Source organism: Haliotis rufescens, unplaced genomic scaffold, assembly GCF_023055435.1.
Source record: "Haliotis rufescens isolate VD_foot unplaced genomic scaffold, xgHalRufe1.0.p SCAF_4, whole genome shotgun sequence".
Classification (NCBI taxonomy): Eukaryota; Metazoa; Mollusca; class Gastropoda; order Lepetellida; family Haliotidae; genus Haliotis; species Haliotis rufescens.
In genome coordinates, this window is record NW_025964112.1 from 36,056,380 (window position 1) to 36,081,710 (window position 25,331).

Consider the following 25,331-nt stretch of genomic DNA (forward strand, 5'->3'; position numbering starts at 1 on the left):
TTCAGAAGAGGATGCTATTATACAAACCCATTAGGGGGGTAGCTATTTTGACACAGATCACAACAGAAATACGCCACCACTCCTATCCCCACATTCTTAGGAGTCCCTACAACTATGAAAATTGATTTTTTAAATGTTCTGCATGAAATCATCTGTCTTGTACTGTGTACTGTAATGTCTACCCACAGTGGCAAGAAACAAATCCTCAAACATCTTTAGACAAATTTCTCAATCATATCCTCTTGACGTCATGTATTGTACAATAAGCCTGTTGACCAGGAAGCAATAGAACGACTCAAGTCTAAGTCAACACAAGTCAGGCAATTATATCCCTATTTCTTAAGTTCATATGACGTCAAGTGTCAATCTGAACTCAAACCTGACAACTTTAAGTTGATTAGGTGGTGCAAGTTATTGCAAAGTTTCAATTTTCATCCACATAATGTCACAAGATTTCTATATCAGATCATTAATATCAATAACTATTTGGATCCTTCTGTGTATCTGGAAAGTGAAACTAAAAGCATAGAAACTGGTGTGGAGGCCATTTTGACATGGATGAAACTAAAAGCATGGAAACTGGTGTGGAGGCCATTTTGACATGGATGAAACTAAAAGCATGGAAACTGGTGTGGAGGCCATTTTGACATGGATGAAACTAAAAGCATGGAAACTGGTGTGGAGGCCATTTTGACATGGATGAAACTAAAAGCATGGAAACTGGTGTGGAGGCCATTTTGACATGGATGAAACTAAAAGCATGGAAACTGGTGTGGAGGTAATTTTGACATGGATGAAAGGGAAAATCTCATTCTGTTTATTGTTTTGTGCCACATGAACATGCAGCTGGTAAATATTTCACTCATGTATTACTGATCTTTTATTCAGCCATGCCAGCATGACTCACACACAACAATCTCTAATGAACATGATAATTGTATTAAAGAGCTAAAAAAATACATTTAACACATTCTTACTATTATTCATTTCCTCCCCATCCCAGATGCAGATCCGGATCAGGATGCACATATGTGTACCCACCCTGTCTGTAGCATACTATTGTTTGTTTGTTTGTTTGTTGTTTAACGCCACACTCAGCAATATTCCAGCTATATGATGGCGGTCTGTAAATAATCGAGTCTGGACCAGACAATCCAGTGATTGATAACATGAGCATTGATCCACGATATTGGGATCGATGACATGCATCAACCAAGTCAGCGAGCCTTGATCTAAACATTAACGTGTGAATTGGTAAATGCTGCTGTTTGTTTGCAATGTTCTACCTTTCCTGTTCCAAAAGGCCCTTCGGTCCATTCCGCTTAAAGCCAAACCTAACTTTGACTGTAAAGCCTATTATTACTCCTTGCATGGACAGGCCAGCCCAATTAAGTTTCTTATTTTGCAGATGAGACTAAACTAAACTTATTTATAACAGTGTTTGAGAGAGTTTCTTTTTAACCAGACTATCAGCTACATTATAGCTTGATGTTGGATGAAGCCTGAGAAGATGCTTTGACATTCACCCCCTGGTCAGACCAACAAGTATTGGCTTAGTGCTGACAAACCTAGAAATATAAACAGGAGTAGCCAGCACTTTCCTAGCTAGGTTCTGGAACGCCTTAGGAACGCAACACTGCACAGCAAAGTTTGCAACTCCTCAGACAACTGGGCATCCCTTTTTCCATCAAAGAGAAGATGCTTAAAATATGCCCTCTTTTGTTACAAAATATGCTTTGAACTTCTATTATTTGTTTGTGTTGTTAAAACAGGACGTATTTTCATTAGCAGTTAATAAAATTTATTTTTCTATCTTTTGGCCTATCTAATGACCAAGAAAATCCTTTAAACAAGAAAATAAAGTAGTTTTATACATTTTTGTACATTTAGTCATTTAAAAATGCCAACCTACAACGACTGAAAAAAATAATATGATATTATTCTAGAAATTTCAACTTCTGTGGTGATGCAGCCATCAAATCGTCTGTTTCAATCAGAGTGGGTTTATTGTAATTTGATAACCCTGATTGACCAAACATAACCAAGCCATTTCCAAATTCTTGGTAGAATTCAGTTTTTGTTTGATATATGCGTTATCTTTGATGATTTCACTTCAATACTCACTCACTCACTCCACATCAGTGAAAGATCAACCTACATCCTGCCATCAAGTCACTCCCATACACGCCAGTTCAAGTCGGCCAGTGATTTCAAAATTACACAAGCGAACATCCTGAAATGTGTTTATGACACTCATATTTAACAACTAAATCAGAAAAAATTAAAGTTTAAACATTTCTAATTTTTTCAGTCCACACATCCATACACCCAGGAATAAAACCAAACTGCCAAAGAGTTCTCCTCAATGAAAATGCACGGTCACTGGGAAGATAATAACTTGAAAGCCTCTCCAGTCAAACATCAACCCAGATCCCCAAGGTACATAGAAAGCACTATAACATCAACAAAACCCTTCAATAACGGAATTGCGTCAATTAGTCTAGCAATCAATTAACATTGGATGTTGCATCAAAACAAGCTGTCTTCTGTCCTCTGCTTGACAGTCTGTTTCCTCAACCCTAACATCCTGTCTGCAGTGATGACAAGCCAAGTTCACAGCCTCATTACTGGATTTTATAGTGCTACCCACTTCTTCAATGAACCTGGAGGCAGATGATCTTTGGGTTAGATACAGAAACGAGCCATCAGGTCCTATAGCTCACCTCAGTTCTTATATTTGAACATGATAGATTAATTTTATAAATATTTTTTTAAAGTGTTAGAGGTTATGGTTTAATGACTTTATAATGTTTCTAAAAGCATTTAAGTGAGTGAGTTAAAATTTAACGTCCCATGGGCATTATTTCAGCCATATAGCTACCAGTATTTAAGTAATATAACAGTGTTAGCTTGATGTTGGAAGGAACTCGAAGCGATGCAGGCCTTAGACGTTTACAAATTTGGTGAAACCATATATGCATGGGTGTGGTGTTCACAAACCTTGAAACATAATAAGGGAGAATATGGTAAAAAAAAAACTATCACAGGATTCTGGCATACCTAAGGGACACAACTCTGCACAGACAATTGCAGCATCTTTGACAACTGAATATTCTTCCGTCACTCAACACTTGTCTGTTTCAAGTAGGTACTCTAGTACCTGTGCATGTCTCCAGTAGGACATTCATACATAGAAAATGTTCCCAGTTTCCCTTTAACAATAGAGACTCGAAAGCAGCGTAGGTCCCCAGTACCCAATGCTTGTCTCCCCCATGACATCCCTTGTACCCAATGCTTGTCTCCCCATGACATCTCTGGTGCCCAATGCTTTTCTTGCCAATGACATCCCTTGTACCCAATGCTTATCTCCCCCATGACATCCCTGGTGCCAAATGCTTGTCTCCCCCATGACATCCCTGGTGCCAAATGCTTGTCTCCCCCATGACATCCCTGGTACCCAATGCTTATCTCCCCCATGACATCCCTGGTGCCAAATGCTTGTCTCCCCCATGACATCCCTGGTGCCCAATGCGTGTCTCCCCCATGACATCCCCAGTACCCAATGCTTGTCTCCCCTGTGAGATCCCCGGTGCCCAATGCTTGTCTCCCCTGTGAGATCCCTGGTACCCAATGCTTATCTCCCCCATGACATCCCCGGTGCCCAATGCTTGTCTCCCCTGTGAGATCCCTGGTGCCCAATGCTTGTCTCCCCCATGACATCCCTGGTGCCCAATGCTTATCTCCCCGATGACATCCCTGGTGCCCAATGCTTGTCTCGCCCATGACATCCCTGGTGCCCAATGCTTATCTCCCCCATGACATCCCTGGTGCCAAATGCTTGTCTCCCCCATGACATCCCTGGTGCCCAATGCGTGTCTCCCCCATGACATCCCCAGTACCCAATGCTTGTCTCCCCTGTGAGATCCCTGGTGCCCAATGCTTGTCTCCCCCATGACATCCCTGGTGCCCAATGCTTATCTCCCCGATGACATCCCTGGTGCCCAATGCTTGTCTCGCCCATGACATCCCTGGTGCCCAATGCTTATCTCCCCCATGACATCCCTGGTGCCAAATGCTTGTCTCCCCCATGACATCCCTGGTGCCCAATGCGTGTCTCCCCCATGACATCCCCAGTACCCAATGCTTGTCTCCCCTGTGAGATCCCTGGTGCCCAATGCTTGTCTCCCCCATGACATCCCTGGTGCCCAATGCTTATCTCCCCGATGACATCCCTGGTGCCCAATGCTTGTCTCGCCCATGACATCCCTGGTGCCCAATGTTTGTTTTCCCCATGACATCCCCAGTACCCAATGCTTGTCTCCCCTGTGAGATCTCCGGTACCCAATGCCTGTCTCCCCATGAGGACTTCTGGGCAGAGAGGTCCCCAGTACCCAATGCTTATCTCCCCCATGACATCCCTGGTGCCCAATGCTTGTCTCCCCCATGACATCCCTGGTGCCCAATGCTTATCTCCCCCATGACATCCCTGGTGCCCAATGCTTGTCTCGCCCATGACATCCCTGGTGCCCAATGCTTGTCCCCCTTGTGACATCCCCAGTACCCAATGCTTGTCTCCCCTGTGAGATCCCCGGTGCCCAATGCTTGTCTCCCCTGTGAGATCCCCGGTACCCAATGCCTGTCTCCCCTGTGAAATCCCCGTTACCCAATGCTTGTCTCCCCTGTGAGATCCCCAGTACCCAATGCTTGTCTCCCCTGTGAAATCCCCGGTACCCAATGCTTGTCTCCCCTGTGAGATCCCCAGTACCCAATGCTTGTCTCCCCTGTGAGATCCCTTGTACCCAATGCCTGTCTCCCCTGTGAGATCCCTTGTACCCAATGCCTGTCTCCCCTGTGAGATCCCCAGTACCCAATGCTTGTCTCCCCTGTGAGATCCCTTGTACCCAATGCCTGTCTCCCCTATGAGATCCCTTGTACCAAATGCCTGTCTCCCCTGTGAGATCCCCGGTACCCAATGCTTGTCTCCCCTGTGAGATCACCAGTACCAAATACTTGTCTCCCCTGTGAGATCCCTTGTACCCAATGCCTGTCTCCCCTGTGAGATCCCTTGTACCCAACGCCTGTCTCCCCTGTGAGATCCCTTGTACCCAACGCCTGTCTCCCCTGTGAGATCCCTTGTACCCAATGCTTGTCTCCCCTGTGAGATCCCTTGTACCCAATGCTTGTCTCCCCTGTGAGATCTCCGGTACCCAATGCCTGTCTCCCCATGAGGACTTCTAGGCAGAGAGGTCCCCAGTACCCAATGCTTATCTCCCCCATGACATCCCTGGTGCCCAATGCTTGTCCCCCTTGTGACATCCCCAGTACCCAATGCTTGTCTCCCCTGTGAGATCCCCGGTGCCCAATGCTTGTCTCCCCTGTGAGATCCCCGGTACCCAATGCCTGTCTCCCCTGTGAAATCCCCGGTACCCAATGCTTGTCTCCCCTGTGAGATCCCCAGTACCCAATGCTTGTCTCCCCTGTGAAATCCCCGGTACCCAATGCTTGTCTCCCCTGTGAGATCCCCAGTACCCAATGCTTGTCTCCCCTGTGAGATCCCTTGTACCCAATGCCTGTCTCCCCTGTGAGATCCCTTGTACCCAATGCCTGTCTCCCCTGTGAGATCCCTTGTACCCAATGCTTGTCTCCCCTGTGAGATCCCTTGTACCCAATGCCTGTCTCCCCTGTGAGATCCCTTGTACCCAATGCCTGTCTCCCCTGTGAGATCCCCGGTACCCAATGCTTGTCTCCCCTGTGAGATCACCAGTACCAAATACTTGTCTCCCCTGTGAGATCCCTTGTACCCAATGCCTGTCTCCCCTGTGAGATCCCTTGTACCCAACGCCTGTCTCCCCTGTGAGATCCCTTGTACCCAACGCCTGTCTCCCCTGTGAGATCCCTTGTACCCAATGCTTGTCTCCCCTGTGAGATCCCTTGTACCCAATGCTTGTCTCCCCCTGAGGACTCCTTGGCAGAGAGGTCCCCAGACGTCCATACCTCATTATTACAAGATGCCATTACAGCTGGTACAGTAGCATAAATCAACCTCCAACTGGTCGACCCTTCCAGCTGACCAACCCTAAGGTGCTGCTCAACTTTCAACCATTAATCAACCACAGCCCTTGTGATAAACATGCCATTCACCCAGGCAACAAACCACAACAAATAACAAACCCAACCCATGCACACAGAGGACATAAAGGACATAAAGGACATATATATATATAGCAGCACTTTGAGAGTTTCAAACAAATCCATCAAAGAAGCACCTCAAATGACGTTTCCCCAAACCATGTTTTGTTCCCACTGCCTAGGTTACAGTCACAATGACATAACTTCAGTAATTATAGCTTCCTGCAGTAGTAATCAAATAAAAATAGGTTTCTAATCTATATACCGCCAAGGTCTTAATGACATACTTCAAACAGGATAGTTTATGATCAATTTATTCCCCAACACAACATGATCTGTTCATTAGTGTGGAACACAGCTTAAATGCATCGCCAGCCTGAACACCTGCAAAACACACCGTCAAAGTTATGAAAGGTCTGGAAGGTACTTTTTCCTAAAAATAGTTGTGTATTGTCTGAATATCAGTAATAGCGGATCCATTTAGATGTTGTGGTCTGGTGAGTCAGAAGTAGTGGCTGATGAGTGTTTACAGGGTATCATGCAACATCAAACACTCATGATATCATGGAATAATGAGAAACCATGCTAAATGACACACCATTAACACGGACAAAGCCTAGGAGTGTTTGAGTGAGTTTGGTTAAACACAGTCTTAAATACTATTGCAGTAAAATATCAGAGTGTGTCAGCATAATGTTGAGAAAAAAGTGTAGGTCGTAAGGACTGGTCATTTATTACAGGGGTTTGGGGGTTTGGGGTTTGGGGGGTGGGGGGTGGGGGGATGGTAATCTGACAAGTATCAAAGTTAACCTGCCAACTATTACAGCTCTCCTAACAATTTCTTTTTTCTTATACTGTATCAATGTTTGAAGAAGGACTTAAATAAAATATAATCAGAGCAACCACTTGAAATAATTATGATTCCTATCGTCTAACCTCATTGGTAACTTTGACATTATGTGAGTATGTGATTCGTTACACATGACAGTAATCCTAAAGAGAAATACTGTTATACTTATGGTAACGCTGCAAACTGAGATGTGAAATAAGTAGAACGGTTACAGCCAGGCTCTTCCAGCCTTCTACAATCTACATTATTATTTATATGAAAAAAAGAAATTGTATGTGTCGTTGATTCATCTTATGAAATAACATATCCATTTTTCATTGAATAGGTATGAATGGTTTGGGGACATTTTATTACATAATTTAGATGGTGTGAAACAAAAGTCAGGGAAACCTTTAACCACACTCGGAGGTCATAGATCCTGCTCACATACTTAAATGTATTGCTTTGGCAGTTATAGGATTTACTATCCAGCTGTACTTCACAGTTGAAACCCTAAACCTGAAGTGGCGACTAAATCGGATCAGGCGGTCAGGTTTCATGACATGGTTGATTGTGTGTCATATCTTACGCACAGTGTGTGAGATAAAAATCAACCACTGGTTTGTCTAGTACAGACTATTGGGTGACTTGATCTTGCTTGTATACTGCCTTCTGTGGTGTTGAACAACAAACAAATGGCACATGATGTACAATGACTCCAAATACCCTTTCTCCTTTCATGAAACCAGCATTTAAAGTGGGACATAAAGGGAAAAAAGTCAATTTTTCAAGAAAACCCTTGACCTGTGAAGATCCGGGTTAGAATAGGCCTTCAGCAACCCATGCTTGTCGTAAGTGGCAACAATGCTTGTCATAAGAGGTGGCTAACGGGATCTGTAGGTCAGGCTCGGTGACTTTGTTGATCCATGTCATCATATCCCAATTGCATGGATTGATGCTCATGATATTAATCACTGGATTGTCTGGTACAGACTTGAGTATCTACAGACCACCGTCATATAGCTGGAATACTTCTGAGTGCAACGTTAAACAACAAACAAAATATAAAATCAACCACTGGTTTGTCTAGCCCAGACTATCACATGACTTGATATTGCTTGAATAGTACTGACAGTGATGTAAAACAACAAACTAATAGTATCATGATGTATAATGTCTCCAAATACCTTTTCCTCTTTCATGAAACCATTATTTTATGTATGACATAAAAGGGAATAGTTAAGTTTTTCAAAAAAAAGTCTTATTCGTCTCATTCTTCATGACCAGCATCATTATATCACAGATCTGACATGTTAGTAAGGAACGCCCCCAGACCTTGGAGTTAAAGAACATGAAACAAAGGTCAAGGTCAGGCAAGAAGTAAAAGAAAAAAACACACTTCTGCCATGACATCAGCCTGTTTTAAGGTTTACACCCAACAGCCCACCTTCGTGATTCACAACTCACACACCAACAATGCTTTCATATGAGCCCACGTGAAACATTAACTGTCCATCAAAATTGCGCTTGCATCAGCTAAAGCATCAGTGAAAATGGAGAGACTATCATTGTTTGACATCAATTACTGGCCATTGAAAGGCATACCTGCCAACATCACGATCTGTCTACTGCCGCCTGGTCTTGTGTTACAGTGTTGTTTATGGAAGATCGGCAGGGTCAGTGCAGCAGTGATGTGCAAGAACTCCTACATCAAACCTTCTGACAATGCTTCGAAATCCATCGCCAATGCTTAAATTGTTTATATGAACATTTTAGAGAGTGGGTGCAGTGTCATTATGACCCACAATAAAGTTGTAAACAGCTTCACATCAGTACAAACTTATTTATCTAATATCTTTTTAGACTTCTATTCTTTAGGAGAATAATTTGAAAAAAGGACAACTGAAACAATTGTCCTGTATATCACATCACTGCCTTACAACTGGCATATGTTATATATATCACATCACTGCCTTACAACTGGCATATGTTCTATATATCACATCACTGCCTTACAACTGGCATATGTTCTGTATATCACATCACTGCCTTACAACTGGCATATGTTCTGTATATCACATCACTGCCTTACAACTGGCATATATTCTATATATCACATCACTGCCTTACAACTGGCATATGTTCTATATATCACATCACTGCCTTACAACTGGCATATGTTCTGTATATCACATCACTGCCTTACAACTGGCATATGTTCTATATATCACATCACTGCCTTACAACTGGCATATGTTCTATATATCACATCACTGCCTTACAACTGGCATATGTTCTATATATCACATCACTGCCTTACAACTGGCATATGTTCTGTATATCACATCACTGCCTTACAACTGACATATGTTCTATATATCACATCACGGTGCCTTACATCTGGCATATGTTCTATATATCACAACACAGACATATAACCGACATATGTCTAGTATATCATAACATTCATATGTTCTAATGTATCACAGCAAAGAAGTACAACAGACATACGCCTTATATATCATAACATTCATATGTCCTAATGTATCACAGCACAGACGTACAACAGACATACATCTTGTACATCATAACATTCATATGTCCTAATGTATCACAGCACAGACGTACAACAGACATACATCTTGTATATCATAACATTCATATGTTCTAATGTATCACAGCACAGACGTACAACAGACATACATCTTGTATATCATAACATTCATCACAACACTAACTTACAATAGACATATCACATGGCAATAGAGATTGTTGCGGGTTTATTTCTAGTGATTGTCAGTAGCCACAAATGACAGAGTTGCTCCTAAAACATTGAGTGCTGTAGTGGCCGACCTGCACCTGCAGTGCGATTTAGAGTTGCCTCCCTTGATAGTTCAAGAAGTTTCGTGATATGATAGTCACTAGAAGGCTGTCTGTGCCTATATATGTGCAACAAGAGGGCAATTCATGCCCTTTTACAACCTGACTTGCATCCTAACTGCTTGCCATGTGCGGATTGGATTCCTATCAGAAAACACAGAATTCCTGTCTGCTTCCAGCAGTATTCTGGACTCAAGAACAGAGCACGATCCACTTTCAAGACATTCAACAATTACTTAAATCTGAAGATTCGTGAGTGCATTGACTTATGTTACAGGACCTGTTACTTATGTTGTTGCCCCATATGTAACCCATTGCCTTTTGGTGATTGTAAAACTAAATCATACACTTGAAACATATGTCAAACACTTGGGAACACAGAAATTAGTTCAAGTAATCCAGGGTTCGAGACAACCAACAAAGAGAATTTTCAAAAACTTCCAAGTTGTGAGTGATTATTACTGGGCCCGGACACAAAACTTTTTTCAAGGTGTACCGTATTTTCTTGAGTATAGTGCGCACTTATTTTCGAAAAAACACAGCTGTGTAGAAAGGGGTGCACATTATACACGAATTATGAGTTTGGATGTTTTTTTCCCCAATGGGAAGACATTACCGTGAGCACGAAAAACACCGGAAATACCATGTCAACAAATCCATACTAAAGTACGCAAAATAATCATGTAATTACACTGTCTGGCTATAAAAAGTGTTCTTTGTATATCTGGACTTATGTTTGTAACTTATTTCATTAATTTTATTCAAAATTCCTTATAATATTGTTTTTATTAATTTCGGCGAAATCGTGTGTGAAGCGATCGGAAGATCGCACAACTCACCGTTATTAACAGCAACCACGGTCAGAATACCGCTATTGACGCCTTGAAACAAACTTTAGTTGACAGAGAATGGATACATATATCATAAATGACATACTTTGACTCGTTAAAAGTCATATTTGTTTTTGTTTGACGATTCTATGTCAACATGAAATTCTCGCGATCACGCGATCACGCGATCACGTGCGCGTGAGCCTTGACGGTGACTGGTCAGACTGGTTCCATGTAAAAAATAATACCCGGCAATAGCGATCAGCTGCTACGCTTAGGGTTATTATTATTTTAAATATGTTTAGTAAAGGCTGCATATAATTAAGAAAATAATGGAATATATTACTCCTGATAAAAAAAATAGTTTCAGATACAATTGTTGCCGATCCTTGCATTAAAAATCCTATAAAGTTATATCATTGGGTGTGTCTTGACCGAATCACCGGTCGATTCCAAGAAAACGTGTGTATAGCTGATTGCTGTTTCCGGCTTAGTTTACGAGAAAATACACAAGGTAATCTTAATCCCTAGATATAAAACAATGCCTAGCAGAACAATAAATACTATTTAAACGGTAAATAAACATGTCTGGTGATTTTTTATCTCAAATTTCGAATTTGTACTGACGAAGTTTCTCAGCACCCGTTTGTTTGCCGGACTTCGCTGAAAGGGTATGGTGTAAATTTTTTCTGCGCATAATATTCAAATTTCTTTTTTTCCAAAATATTGAACCCGCTAGAGGGGGTGCGCATTATACATGGGTGCGCACTATACTCAAGAAAATACGGTACATTAATTTCCATGCCCAGGCTGCTGGTAGTGAAGGGGGAGGCAACTCAGGTGAATCATCGGATTCACTGTCGCCGTCTGGATCAGCTTCATTGTATAAGTCATAGCTAAAATAATATATTCACTAATATATCTTAATCGGTTTCATACACTTCTTAATTGTCACGTGTTAACGTCAGTCACGTGGGAACACTTCAGTAACTGTGTATACACTGTAATCAGCCTGCACCTTTGAAGGTGTGGTTGTTAATTTGGCTCAATTGGATATTGGCATGTTGTTAGAAAACATCCTGCCTTTGATGTAACTGCAGTAATTGCAGGGAGGTCAATCAATTGTGTGAAGGGAGTTGAAAGTTGAAAGTATGGTGGGTGAAGTTGTGGGGACATTATTGTTTAGTATAAACTGTTCGAGTCATCAGGGGCACTTTTATGCTTAAATTTGGATACTTGGAACTCTTAAGTGAGTTCGAGACAAACAGGATATTTGACACACCCAGTTTGACAGATCCGAAAATACATGATAGATATAGAAGGAATTCGCAGAGACAGGAAGTTGAGTTCGAGACAACTGGGAAACGACACATCCAAGTTAGACACAACGTTTGATTGTAGTTTGTTAATTATTCTTTGATCTTGAGGCCATTTTACAATTTAGTTGTGACTGGAAATCCCAACACTGACTAACAGTGAGTATGAGTGAGTTTGATTTTACGCTGCTTTTAGAAATATTCCAGCAATATCACGGCGGGGGACACCAGAAATGGGCTTCACAAATTGTACCCATGTCGGGAATTGAACCCGGGTCTTCGGCGTGACGAGAGAATGCTTTAACCACTAGGCTAGCCGACCGTCCCCTAACAAGAGACATGTACATAATGTCCTATAACACTGACTCACAATCAGACATATGTCCTATATCCTGTAACATCAGCACTGTAGTGAGGAACACTGGTTTGGGTGGTCAGTCTCTGTGACTGGGTTGTTTGCATGTCACATGGGAGGAAACATCGCTCATGACATTCACAATGTCAACCACTGGTTGGTTTGTCTGGTTTGTCTGATCCAGACTCCACTTTTCACAGGCCATGCGCCCCAGTCCTAGGTGAGTAATAGCTTGTCACATGAGTTGACTAGATAGGATCGGTTGTCAGGCTTGGTGACGTGGTTGATTGCATTCATCACACCTCATTGATTGGAATGGGACAATACACTGATGCATCGATTGATCGCGATTTTTTACTTCTCAATACAAGTATTGATCAAAGTCACGCATGAAGTAAACAATATCGATTATCGATTCTCATCTTAACTGTCTGCTTTAATAACTAACTGTACACCAAACACTAATTAGTAGTGGAAATATAAGTATTTTCATCCTCTGTGCCATACATAGCACTGCCAACTGTAAATCATCAGTGTGGATCAGGAATATAATAATTGCTGACTGCAGTGTAAAACAACAACCATTTAAAAAGTTGATTTTCAACAGCCAAGATGCTAAGAACACTACTGGACCTCATTGTCTCAAAATCAGCTAAAGATGTGACCAGATAAAGAGGCTATAGAAGAGGATCAAGTACGAGAAGGAGTGCTGCCTTGTCTTAAAGACACAGAAGTAATTCCCAGATACCATGGATACTCTTCACATCAACACAACGAAAGCATGTAAAACAAAATCCATCCTACTCAATGAACTAAGCAACGCTATTGTTGGATGTTGAAACCCATTCGGTGACATATTGATTCCATACTATTTCAACACCCTTCAACATGCTGCAAGCGCTGGAAAAAACTCAGTCAAGAATTTGTTCACTCTGTTTGCATTTGTCATTGATTCTCTTAGTGTCAGTGTCAAGAGATATTCCTTTTCACTATGGCTAAACTCGCATTTTCATTCATATTTTGCCATCCAAACATATGTTTGTAGACTTGTTATAGTCTGTTTTACATCTTGAATAGATTTAAGCTCCTGTTGTTAGTACTGAAGGGACCCGTGAAGTTCTGTTTTAGAATAGGTCTTCAGCAACCCATCCTGGTAACAATGCTTTTTGTAAGAGGCAACTAATGGGATTGGATGGTGAAACAAACAAACAAACAAACAAACAAACAATAGAACTGAAGGGGGTACTGGACTTTGAGTACAGAAAGGTTATCTTGACCTCCTTTGACCTTAACCCCTACTTTGTGACCTTGATTGATACTTTCAGGAGAAAGGGCAATAGTAGTGAGTGAGTGAGTGAGTAGGGTATAACACCGCTTTTAACAGTATTCCAGTTATATCGCGGCGTGTCAGCTTAATGGGGGGGGGGGCCCTAAGTGATGCAGGTCTTAGACGTTTACCATTTCGGTGAAACCCATTAGCACGGCTATGGTCCTGACAAAACAAGAAACATAATTGGGGCGTCAGGCTATAGAAAGCATCAGGGTTAAATATCCCAAAGGAGTGGGGGGGAGGGGCATTACCTACCATCCAAACTGTAAAACTCATGTTCCTTTCCCTGATAAGAGAGACCCATGGAGATTCCGGTGTAGAATAGGTCTTCAGCAACCCATGCTTGCCATAAAAGGCGACTATGCTTGTCGTAAAAGGCGACTAATGGGATCGGGTGGTCAGGCTCGCTGACTTGGTTGATGCATGTCATCAATTCCAATTGCGTGGATCGATGCTCATGATGTCAATCACTGGATTGTCTGGTCCAGACTCGATTATTTACAGACCGCCGTCATAGAGTTGGAATATTGCTGAGTGCGGCGTAAAACAACAAACCAACCAAACCAACCAACCTGATAAGAGAGGGCAGGGAGGGTTGTCATGTTAACATTCTTGTGAGCATTCATGCACGAATCATGACCTACTTGCATCAAGTGCTCTTTGACAGTGACGGATATGAAAACAAGCAATGAGACAGATTGCAAAAAACTCCACTTTGTAACACGAGTTGTGATTGGACATCAGTTGTAACAAGCACTCTCACTGGCTGCTTTGATAACTTCCTCTTCCTCACTGATTTACAGGTGGATATTTCCTTGTAAATTGTTCCCATGACGATTGGTCACACATTACATAACTAAAACCATTTCGCAGGTCATGTTTGTGTGCATATGATCATCAGTCATAATTATAATTTTGTGTGAATGTGACGTGATAATAAGTGAATGCCATAACTGTGTGGCCTAGATTTATCTGTGAAGCATGCAATGTTTTTAGGTTTAGTATTGATTAAACCCATTTACCGTGATGATTCTGAAACAACAATCAAGTGTTTGAAATGTAGGTCATGTGTATTAGGACTGCCACCGGCTGTTTTTGAAAGAGAAAAGGAAATTTTCTTCCAGCCAGTCAGATGGTTGAGATGCTTCTTCTATCAGTCTGAATGGATGGTATTTAAAACAGCTCAGCTGAGATATTGCAACATGTGCAATTTGTAACCACAGATGACTCTTAAGTTCAGCACTATCAGCCAGAGACTAAACAACAGTCAAAGCATTGCAAACATCTAATGCTCTTCCTCCAAAGTGAGTGAGTGAGTGAGTATGGTTTTATGCCGCTTTTTAGCAATATTCGAGCAATATCAAGGCAGGGGACACCAGAAATGGGCTTCACACATTGTACCCATGTTGGGAATTGAACCCAAGTCTTCAGCATGACTAGCTAACGCTTTAACCACAAGGCTACCTGACCGCCCCTCTTCCTCCAAAGAAGGCATCATCCATCCCATCAACTGGCAAGGCAAGGTGGTTGCTTGAGTTTTCCAAAGGACAACTGGTGGACTACCTCCCAACGGTCAGACCATTAATGGCCAATAATATGCTGCACTAAAAGTGGGTTGTTCCACTAGAACAATACACATGTGCACATGTTTCTTGTCACCATGGCTGCAATGCATGCCTGTGGCTTCGAACTCAATGAACATCCTCCGTATTTACCAGATTTGGCACTGTCAGATATCCACCACTTCCCAAACTCAAAGAAAGAACTGTCTGGCATTATGCAAATGATGATTATGTCATTATTTCGTTTGGAGGACTTTGCGCCAGGCAGGATAACAACAAGTAACATCTTTAACGTCTGGTATGACATGGCCGGGGATAGAACCACCAACCTATGGCTATCCCCAACACTCTGTCTGGTAGGCCATGGAGGAGTCGTATCGAAACAAGAATTGAGAATCCTTGTCAAGAACCCTGAACTCTCAGGGGAAGGCCATTTAATATTCAAGGCAGATCCTGGGATTTTTATTTGAGACAGAATAATTCTACAGTCTCCGCTTCAACACGTACAATTTCTCTGATAGGATGTACCAAACAACTGTTTTCGACCACATCACATTATTTTTCAGAACATCCACCATGTTCAGGGGAGTACAGGTGGCCCAGTCGTCTAATGATCCTGGTTCACCCTGATTATGTTTATAGGTTTGTCAGCAACATACCAATGGCCCCGGGTTTCACCAAAGTGGTAAACGTCTGAGACCAGCACGACTTTGGGCTTTCCTCCCATATTAAGCTGACACATCTATAGGTTTCTGGCGTGCCCAAAGGATGCAACTCCACACAGCAAATTGTGGCGCCTTAGATGACTGGGCACCCATGCCACCCCTCCCCCCTCCATCCCCACTCCCACTCCCCACCCACTTACATAAAAGATAACTACTGTACCATATTAAATTGGCACCTATTAAGACTTTCCACTCGTTCGCCAATCCTTGACTTTCCATGAACTTGACCTACCTCAGTCTCGCCAGCCTGTGGACTACTTGTGTGTTGTTGTTTCATCTTGATTTCATTGTCTGAATAACTGCTGGCCCGGGGAAACAGGTTGTTGAGGCTGCTGTTTGGGCTGTCAACAAAGACGGTGTCGAAAGAGAGGTCATGTGACCCATCTGCGCCACCTATGACCCCACTGTCATTGCTGGTGGTGCTGACGTTGCTTCGCATCTTGGACGTCCCTTCAGAGGAGGTGTCACTCTCAAGCTGAAAGGTCAAGCAACTCTCACAGCATACACCAGTAAGTGAGTTGGGTTCATCCTCACTTAAGCATTTCAGTAACATCAATAGCTTGTCAGCTTGATGTGGGAAACCCAAAGTCTTCAAAGTTCGCCACATGGGTAACGTGCTGACAAACCTAAGAAACAATTAGTGTTAACTGGGATTTGATGTTAATGATATACTTTTCAGTTATCAGTGCTATCTTTGATATTTATCAAAATGACATTTCCATAAGATTACAAGGAATATACAGTCAGGTCTCGTTAATCACACAATCGGCTTTATCCAACACAAATGATGGGAACCGATTTAATAAGTGCTATTTAGACCCCTTAAGCCGACAGTCTCGCACTCCGACTCCGACACACCTAATTTGCAACGAATTGCTGAAATCACTCATTAATCAGTTCCATTAATCCGACACAGTGATCAGCGTACTCCATGGTCATCTGCCCACAAGTACACAGCCCCGTGTTGTGATGCGAGACGAGTCAGCAAGTAGCTGCATATTTCAACGGCTGCAGAGATAAACTTGCTTAACAATAAACAATTACTGCTTTAAATAAACAAAACAGGATTAATCACATGCCTAGATTACCTCAATCTCATTAAAATTGGATACAAGTTCTCGCTACCGCTGAGGACATCCCATTACAGGTCATGTCAGAACGACCTTTCGCGAACTTTGACCGACCAATGAAATTACTAACAGGAAGTCGACATTAGCCACTAAGAAAGCAGCTTTCTTAAGCATTGCGGCACTAGTTTCAAATTAGCGGCTTCCATACCATCTATGCTTTAAAAATCAGTCAATTTTGAATCGGTCATACAGTCCGTAACAGTAGTTTTGTGTTAAACTTTAGTGGTTGCATGATTAGAAAACATATTCCGCTGACAATGTAACAACAAAATGAACATTTCATTTTTCATTTTCCTATGTGTTTGTATCGTTATCTATCATGTAGTTGTCCAATTTTCGATCACGAACGTTTATACTACCTAATTTCATTTATCCGCCATACTCGTTTATCCGACATAATCATATGCAACCAACAATGTCAGATTAACGGGACCTGACTGTATGAAAATATAGAAGGGGTGTACAGAAGAACAAACGTGGTTGGAGCACGGAAACAATGGGAAAAGTGTCCCTTGTACATTAAACAATGAGAGCACATGAAAACAAAACAGCAAATCTTGAACACAACCCGATTCTGTGTAGAATTTATTCCTACCTCAGTTGCCTCCCCTTCCTGCAGCTCCTCCAGACTAGGGTAGCTGGGAGTGTCGGACAAGCCTGATACACTTCCTGGCAGTGAGAGTACATCTTTCTGGGGGGTAGACTGGAGGGGGCCACGCCCACCTGCAACATGGAAACACATTCAACGATACACACCTGAAAGCTGCCTTTAGATTGGCTTATGTTGACATCTTGTCAGTCATTCCAAAGGTCTATCAAAATTCACGGAGGGTCGGTCTGATGTGATCCATTACGGGATGTCCTCAGACCTTTGTGTAGCAGTGGAGAGAGCTATGATCTGATTTAAATGAGATTTGGTCTATGGATCAGTGTGCACTTGAACTAAATTCTCAGTGCCATGGGGAGTGTACAACCCAAACTGCATGTGAGGCACTAGAAGGTTAACGGTGAGCCACACTGCTATCTCATCCTACCGGGTACCCATTCACTGCTGAAGGAACAGAGGCATATGTCAAATAAAGTAGACACATGTGTGACATGTGCTTCAGTGTGGGGCAGGACCAAAGCTCTAGAAACTCTCAGGAGCCATGAGACCGCCTCTGTGGTCTTGTGGTAGAGCGTCCACCCAGAGAACAGAAGGTCCGGGGTTCAATCCCCGGCAGCGTCATACCAAAAAATTCTAAAAGATGGTACTTGTTGTTACCCTGTCTGGCGTTCGGCATTAAGGAGCTAAAACAAGGACTGGTCGGCTCGGAGTCAGTAGACTGTGTCTGAGTGAGGTATTCATGTTAAACTGTAACATCGTATCTCAGTGAGCTAGCAGTATAAATCTGCATCAGTCCGGTCTAGTACAAGCACAAGAGCGCGCACACGAACACACGCACACACACACACACACGTCGCTATATAAGTGAAATAATCTTGGACGCGACGTTAAACCCAATTTTACCTCACCTCAGGAGCCACGATGCTGAACACCCATCAAAGGACTCTCTGTGACCAACTTCACCTGATTTGTGACCTTTGCGCTGCGCACAGGACCATGCGCCACCACTACAAGTCATATTTGTTGTAGTTGGACTATTATGTCAATATATTATTTGCATGACCGTGCGAGGCCTCAAATGGAAGCTCCTCAAACTGTTCCATACGTACAATCTATTTGGAAATATGTACCAAAGTGCTACGCTTATGGTTATAATTATTTTAAAAGTATAAAGTAAAAGCTGCAACTTAAATGACATGATATTGGAACATATTATTCTTAGTAAAATATTAGTTTCAGATACAATTTATTCCAATCATTGCATCAAAATTCTTTTGAGATATATTATATTTATCAATTGAATCACTTGTAGATCTGGAAGAAAATAGGTGTATTTACACATTTCTAATTTCATTTTCCGGCCTAGTTTATGAAACAAATATACACACAGTAATCTTAAACTCTGCATATAAAACCATGCCTAGCATTACAGGAAATATAAATGAAATGGTAAATCATGTCAAGTGATGTCTTCACATTTCACATTTTCGTTGACCAAGTTTGTTATCTACTGTATGTTCACCTCAAGCTACACAATGTTGTTTTTTACTAATACACACTTCACGAATCAGCAAATTTCTGGCAAAAACGCAACTTAAGTAAGTGAGTGAGTGAGTATGGTTTTACGCGGGGTGGGGGACACCAGAAATGGGCTTCACACATTGTACCCATGTCGGGAATCGAACCCAGGACTTGGGTGTGACGAGCGAATTCTTTAACCACTAGGCTACCCGACCGCCCTATGTAATTTAAGGAAAACATTGGTCTGGCATAAATAAATAAAAGAAATAGCCTAAATGACAAAAGAAAATTCACAAATGGGTGGACCGAAAACATTCATGAAACTGTCTGGGAAGCTCAATTCTTTACACTGAGTATCTCATTCATATATATTTCGTACCTGCTTTTCACTTTTACAGTAAAACCAAAGCATGTTGAAAAACTGTTGTGTTCATCAGCTCCATGCTGCAATCGATCATGAGATTGCCTGACTGAGTTGAATTCATTGCAAAGAATCTGACATGAAATAAGCTTTGGCAACAAAGCTGAGACTAATTGATTCACAATATGTCAAACGCCAAAGAAGATAACATGTCAAAGCATTCCATGCCCTGTTTATCACGTGGATATGAAACGTGCGAGTGTTCTAATGGTCACATTGTCAGTTTGCGTGTACCAATTTTAATGATTTTCAGGTTGTAAATTTTGTCTCAGTAAGCAGGTCATCAGTTGACAATTACTCATTTGGCAAGACAGGTCAGGTTGTCACTAGGACAACTGCAGTTGAACAACCTTTCAGCATTCACGTGTACCTGCTGCATGGACCTCACTCTGTAAAACAGCAATACTTTTGATAGTTCAGAACTCTTATGGTTATATTTCGGATAACACTTTCTTAGTAAAGTACAGATTCTGGTACTTTTTGGGTTGAGTCGAACTTTCATTTTTGTGGCAGCCTCGGTGGTTGAGTGAGTTAGATCGCTGACTTTGTGTGTTGGCGATTAGGTGCCTCACTCTGGCAGTGTGGGTTCAAATCCCGGATGGGACTCAACCCCAAAAGCACTAGAATCTGTACTTTAATAAGAAAGCGTTATCCTAAACTATAACATTTGTAAGATTTAACCACTTTCTAAATGGCATTGTGTGTTCATTATATGATTAGGGGGTGCTGGTGGCCAAGTCGTCTAAGGGGCCTTGATTCACTGTGCAGAGTTGAGTCCCTTGGACATGCCAGAAACCAATGAATGTGGGTTCAAACCCCGGTTTGCCCGCATTATGTTTCTAGGTTTGTCAGCACCACACCTGTGCTCGTAGGTTTTACCAAAGACTTTAGTAGTAAACATCTGAGACCTGAATCACTTCGGGCTTTCCTCCCACATTAAGCTGTCACGCCATGATATAACTGGAATACTGTTAAAAGCTCACTCACTCAAGTCCAAATAAATGTTAACAAAGCAAAAAGGAATTTTGGTTTTTGCTTAATGCCACACTTTGCAATATCCAGCTATATAACAGATGCATTTAAATAATCTAGTCCGGACCAGCCAACCCATGACTGATGTTATGAGCAACGATCCACGCCATCAAGGTACAACCCACAATCAACCAAGTCACCGAGCCGACCCATCGGATCCACTAGGGACACCACAATTTGTTGCTGGTGACCTATTCTAATCCAGAATCAACACAGGGCCAAAGAATAATATATAGTGCTAATGTTTTCTTTTGTTTGTTTGTTGTTAATCGCTATACTCAGCAATATTCCAGCTATATGACAGCAATCTGTAAATCTGTAAATAATTGGGTCAGTATTATTTCAACTATATGACCACAGCCTGAAAACAATCAAGCCCAGGCCAGACAAACCTGTGATTGACATTATGAACATCATCCAACACCTTTGTTGAGAGGCAAGGTGAAATCGGGTTTAACGTTGTGCTCAAGATTATTGCACTTACATAGCGTCTTGCATGCATGTGTGTGTGTGTGTGTGTGTTTGCATGGCTTGTACTAGTCCGGAATAATGCTGATTTTATAGTGCTAGCACACTGAGATACCATGCCACAGTTTAACATGAATACCCCACTCAGACACACGCAGTATACTGACTCCGAGCCAACCAGTCCTTGTTTTAGCCCCTTAATGCCAAGCGCCAGGCAGGGCAAGAACAAGTACCATCTTTTTAAAATCTTTAGGTATGACACGACTAGGGGTCAAACTCCCTACCTTCCGCTCTCTGGGTGGACACTCTACCACTAGACAACGGAGAGGGTACCATCACCTTTAGGGTACAATAAACCAAGTCACCACATCTGACCACCTGATCCAATAAATCGCTTACGTTGGAGGGGGCCTATTCTAACCCAGATTTCTTGTCTATGATAAGCTCATGCACTCCATCCCTAGGAATCAAGTATGAGATAACTCAAAGCATCATTTTATCCCTCTTGGGGTAACAACAACTAAGATCAGTTATCTTCCCTCTCAGTCATCAAAACATGTAGAAAACACATGTGCAATGTGGAGTGGTCTCTCAATCACGTGACCATCTTCCGTAACAGGCCCTGGGATGAGTGCACCTCACGGGAACAGATGTCTATCCCACTCTCTGTAATGGCCGCTCATCCCAGGGATAGGACAGTGGCATCCAAATAGATAAGAGCCAACCTCGGACATAACACAAACATTACGTTCAGACAATAACTCAGCCATAACTAGAGGAGATAGCTGAGGGTTTTTAACATCCTGCTGCAACACTTATTCCCATGTCTGTACTTTGGGTGTGTAAAGATGATTTCCCAGTCGTATCAAAAGTGTTTGTGATCCAACTGCTATCTACTACTCACTGCATCACTGAATTAGATGACAAAATTTGAAAAGTGTTTTTAATGACAAGACAAAAAATATAGTTAATGATAATTAAAATTTCTGGAGTGGTGCGGTCAATTGTTTTTGGTTTTTTTTTTCAAAAGCAATTGTGCCTGGAATATGGATAGAATTTCAGATGTTAATGGATGATCATAAAACAAGGATGACCTGACATGATGGATGACCTGACAGAAATGTTTTGTGAGAACAAATATAAATTCTACCATGAAGTTGGAAATTACTTGATTCTGACTGGTCAATCAGAGGTTGTTTAATCACAATAAACCTCCTCTGATTGAAACAGTCGATTTGCTGTCCTTATATGCTTTAAATGCCTGTCATATGTTAGAGTGAAGTATTACGGTGTAAACAAACTGCTTGAGCATATACAGAGCCATATTTTTTTTAAAGACAGTTGTCGATGATTCCGTAATTCAGATCAACAACTCACTCAAAACAGTGGACTATATTTGCTAACCCCAAACAGTTTATGTCTTATTTAGTCATGGTAGAAACAATTTTTCAAAAAAAAAATCACATGACCCCTAACCCACCCCATGCCTACCACCCCCAACCCCACACCCCCAAAAATTATTGACTTAGTCACAAGCGTCTGTTGGTTGATGCACAGCTAAAGTGACATCACTGCTTCTGTAACATCAACTTATCATCACCCAGTTATTTCGTTTGTTTTGAGTATATTACATATCTATCTTTGCCTATCATACCTAACTGTCTAGTATATGAAATATATAGAATACTAAACAAAGCGATCGTAGCGCTATGCCTATCGTAAGTCTATGTTAAAGAATGGGAGTTACGATCATCTTAGAGCTAAAATCGCTTTGTGGATCGGGGCTCAGGCCTTGAATTCCAGATTATGAACTTGACATGCTGTGATAGAACTGTAAAATGCACTCATGAAAAGTCTCCATGAAGACTATGCTGCACAAAGAAATCTAAGCAGCCTTGTTGAAACACTGACCAATTTACTAAGGATTCCTATGTGATAAATAGATAGGAAACAGGGTTGACAGGCCAGGCTATCATGCTGTGAATATATGACAGCAAGGTTATGACATGCGGCACTGTTTTCATGTCTTGTTTGCGGAAACTGTCTCCCATTTCTGGGCAGGTGAAAACGTTCAAGTTCGGTGAAATCGTACAATGAAGGGTTCTGATTGTGTCATAAATTGAGGTCTCATCAATATCCATATATCTCATCACAAACATGCCCTTTGAACGTACTCCAGCTGGGGGGGGGGGGTTGATCGGATGATCATGAGAAGGTTGCATGAACAGCTGGCCTTTACTTTTCATATAATTTCCATAAGAAAAGGAAATATTTCTTGCAGTTGTATGTTGTGATTATTTGTTGTCACATTTGTTGCTTTGTAATATGTTAAAATGAACTGTGTGTAATTAGTGTTTTCATCCTGCTGTTATTTCATATTCACTTGGAGGCACAGGATAGGATTTCTATTATATAATAAGTGTGCCAAAAATACTCCGGAAAAGTTTTTTAAATGTATACACCAGCACACACAGGAAAGAAGTGAGGTTTTCCTACCATACCCCTACACAAGAGTATTGAATTGGGCTGCAGAAGACTATTATCCATATGACTGATTATGGATAGCTGACAGTGAAGAGGACTTTGGTTGAAAGTCTAAAGATTTTCCAGTGTGATGACAGCCAAAATACATTATTATGACAAAGATGTAATAGAGGTGTAGGGTATTCACAGGAATTAGATATTTATCCCCAGGTTTTACTAAAATAAAGACAACATTTACTGTTCTGAAAAATAAATTGTTGTGAAGGGTACAATATTACTGCCATGACCATTTTTACCAAAGGGCATGTTGGCCATACTAGACATAGGACAACAGATGAGAGTATGACCACCAGAGTTGGTTGATCAGCTGGACTAAAACACAAACATGAAAAGGCACCACGAATGTGTGTGAGTCATTTGTGTTCAATATCACAGTATTCCAGATGTTTCATTGCATGTCAGCTTAACATGAGAGGGGAGTTAAAGCAGACATTTACTTTTGAAACTGACAAGTACAAGTATGCTGCCGACAGACCAATCTTATAGACGCCATTTGGATTCCAGGTTAGAAGAGTGAGTGAGAGAGTTGGGTTTAACACCGTTTTTAACAGTATTCCAGTTATATCGCGGCGTGTCAGCTTAATGTGGGAGGAAAGCCCGAAGTGATGCAGGTCTCAGGCGTTTACCACTTTGGTGAAACCCACGAGCAGGGGTATGGTGCTGACAAACCTAATCGGGGAGAAGCGGGATTCAAACCCACAATCATAGGTTTCTGGCATGCCCAAGGGACGCAACTCTGCACAGCGAATCGCGGCGCCTCAGACGACTGGGCCACCCGTGCCCCCAGGTTGGAAGAGGTTTTCAGCAACCTTTTTTAATCATAAGACGTGACGGGATTGTCAAGACTCGGTTATTTACAGGCTGCCATCATACAGCTGAAATATTGTTGTGTGTGGTGTCAAAACAACAATTCAGAGATGAATTTATGAAATACTCAATTCAGATTGGTCCAGCAGAGGTTTCAATTCACAATTACGACTTTTTAACACCAGAAATGATCTGTGCCCTTGTCAATAAAACATTCAAGAGCAACAATCATAACTATTTGACATGGACTCAGGACTGTCGTAGTCCTAATGAACACTTTGTGGATGGGGGAGGTCTGCCCTGCACATCACTTGCAACTCACCATGCCTGTAGCAGTGAGCCATGTTCCCGAAGGTTTCAGCACCAGCAAAGGGCTCACTCTTGTAGGGCCGCTCCTTCCTCTCCCGCCGCTTCTTGTGTCCCTCCGACATCATGGACACATCAGATATTGACCGCAGCACCGACTGCACCTGAAAACAAACCAGTGTTAAGACAATACCTATTTTTTTCAGGATCTCGAATTCAGCCTTTTAACTTAAGATGTATATATAGATGCAATCTGGTTCATGAAAGGTAGTATTTAACAAAACTGACCAGTTACATTTGTCATGAATAAATCAGTAAGGATTTTAGGTCCCAGTTCAAAAGTTTGATGTCAGATAAAAAAGCTATTTTTTTAAGTTTTGAGACATCTCACTCACCCTCTCAGTTAAACACAAATTCAGAAAAGGTTGAATTCCTGAGTTTAGTGGCCTCTATTGTCACGTTTTCTTATGTTTTGCCCTGCTTTTTCATAACATTTATTGACTGAAGTTTATTTACTGGGGCATGAAAATCATCTGTTG

At 41.8% G+C, this 25,331-nt stretch overlaps 1 protein-coding gene across 4 annotated transcripts in view; it reads right to left on the reverse strand.

The window, feature by feature from the left end:
* Positions 1-25,331, reverse strand: part of LOC124134710 (uncharacterized protein DDB_G0284459-like) — a 118,573-nt gene that overhangs the window by 40,505 nt on the left and 52,737 nt on the right. For 3 of the 4 annotated variants that reach the window (XM_046499749.2, XM_046499748.2, XM_048381779.1), the window contains exons 4-6: positions 24,809-24,956; positions 17,682-17,809; positions 16,189-16,431 (exon numbers count right to left, since the gene is read on the reverse strand). In XM_046499749.2, the coding sequence (XP_046355705.2) occupies positions 16,189-16,431; positions 17,682-17,809; positions 24,809-24,956 (519 nt within the window). The remainder of the gene's footprint in view (positions 1-16,188; positions 16,432-17,681; positions 17,810-24,808; positions 24,957-25,331) is intronic. The other variant, XM_048381780.1, reaches the window with a different exon arrangement.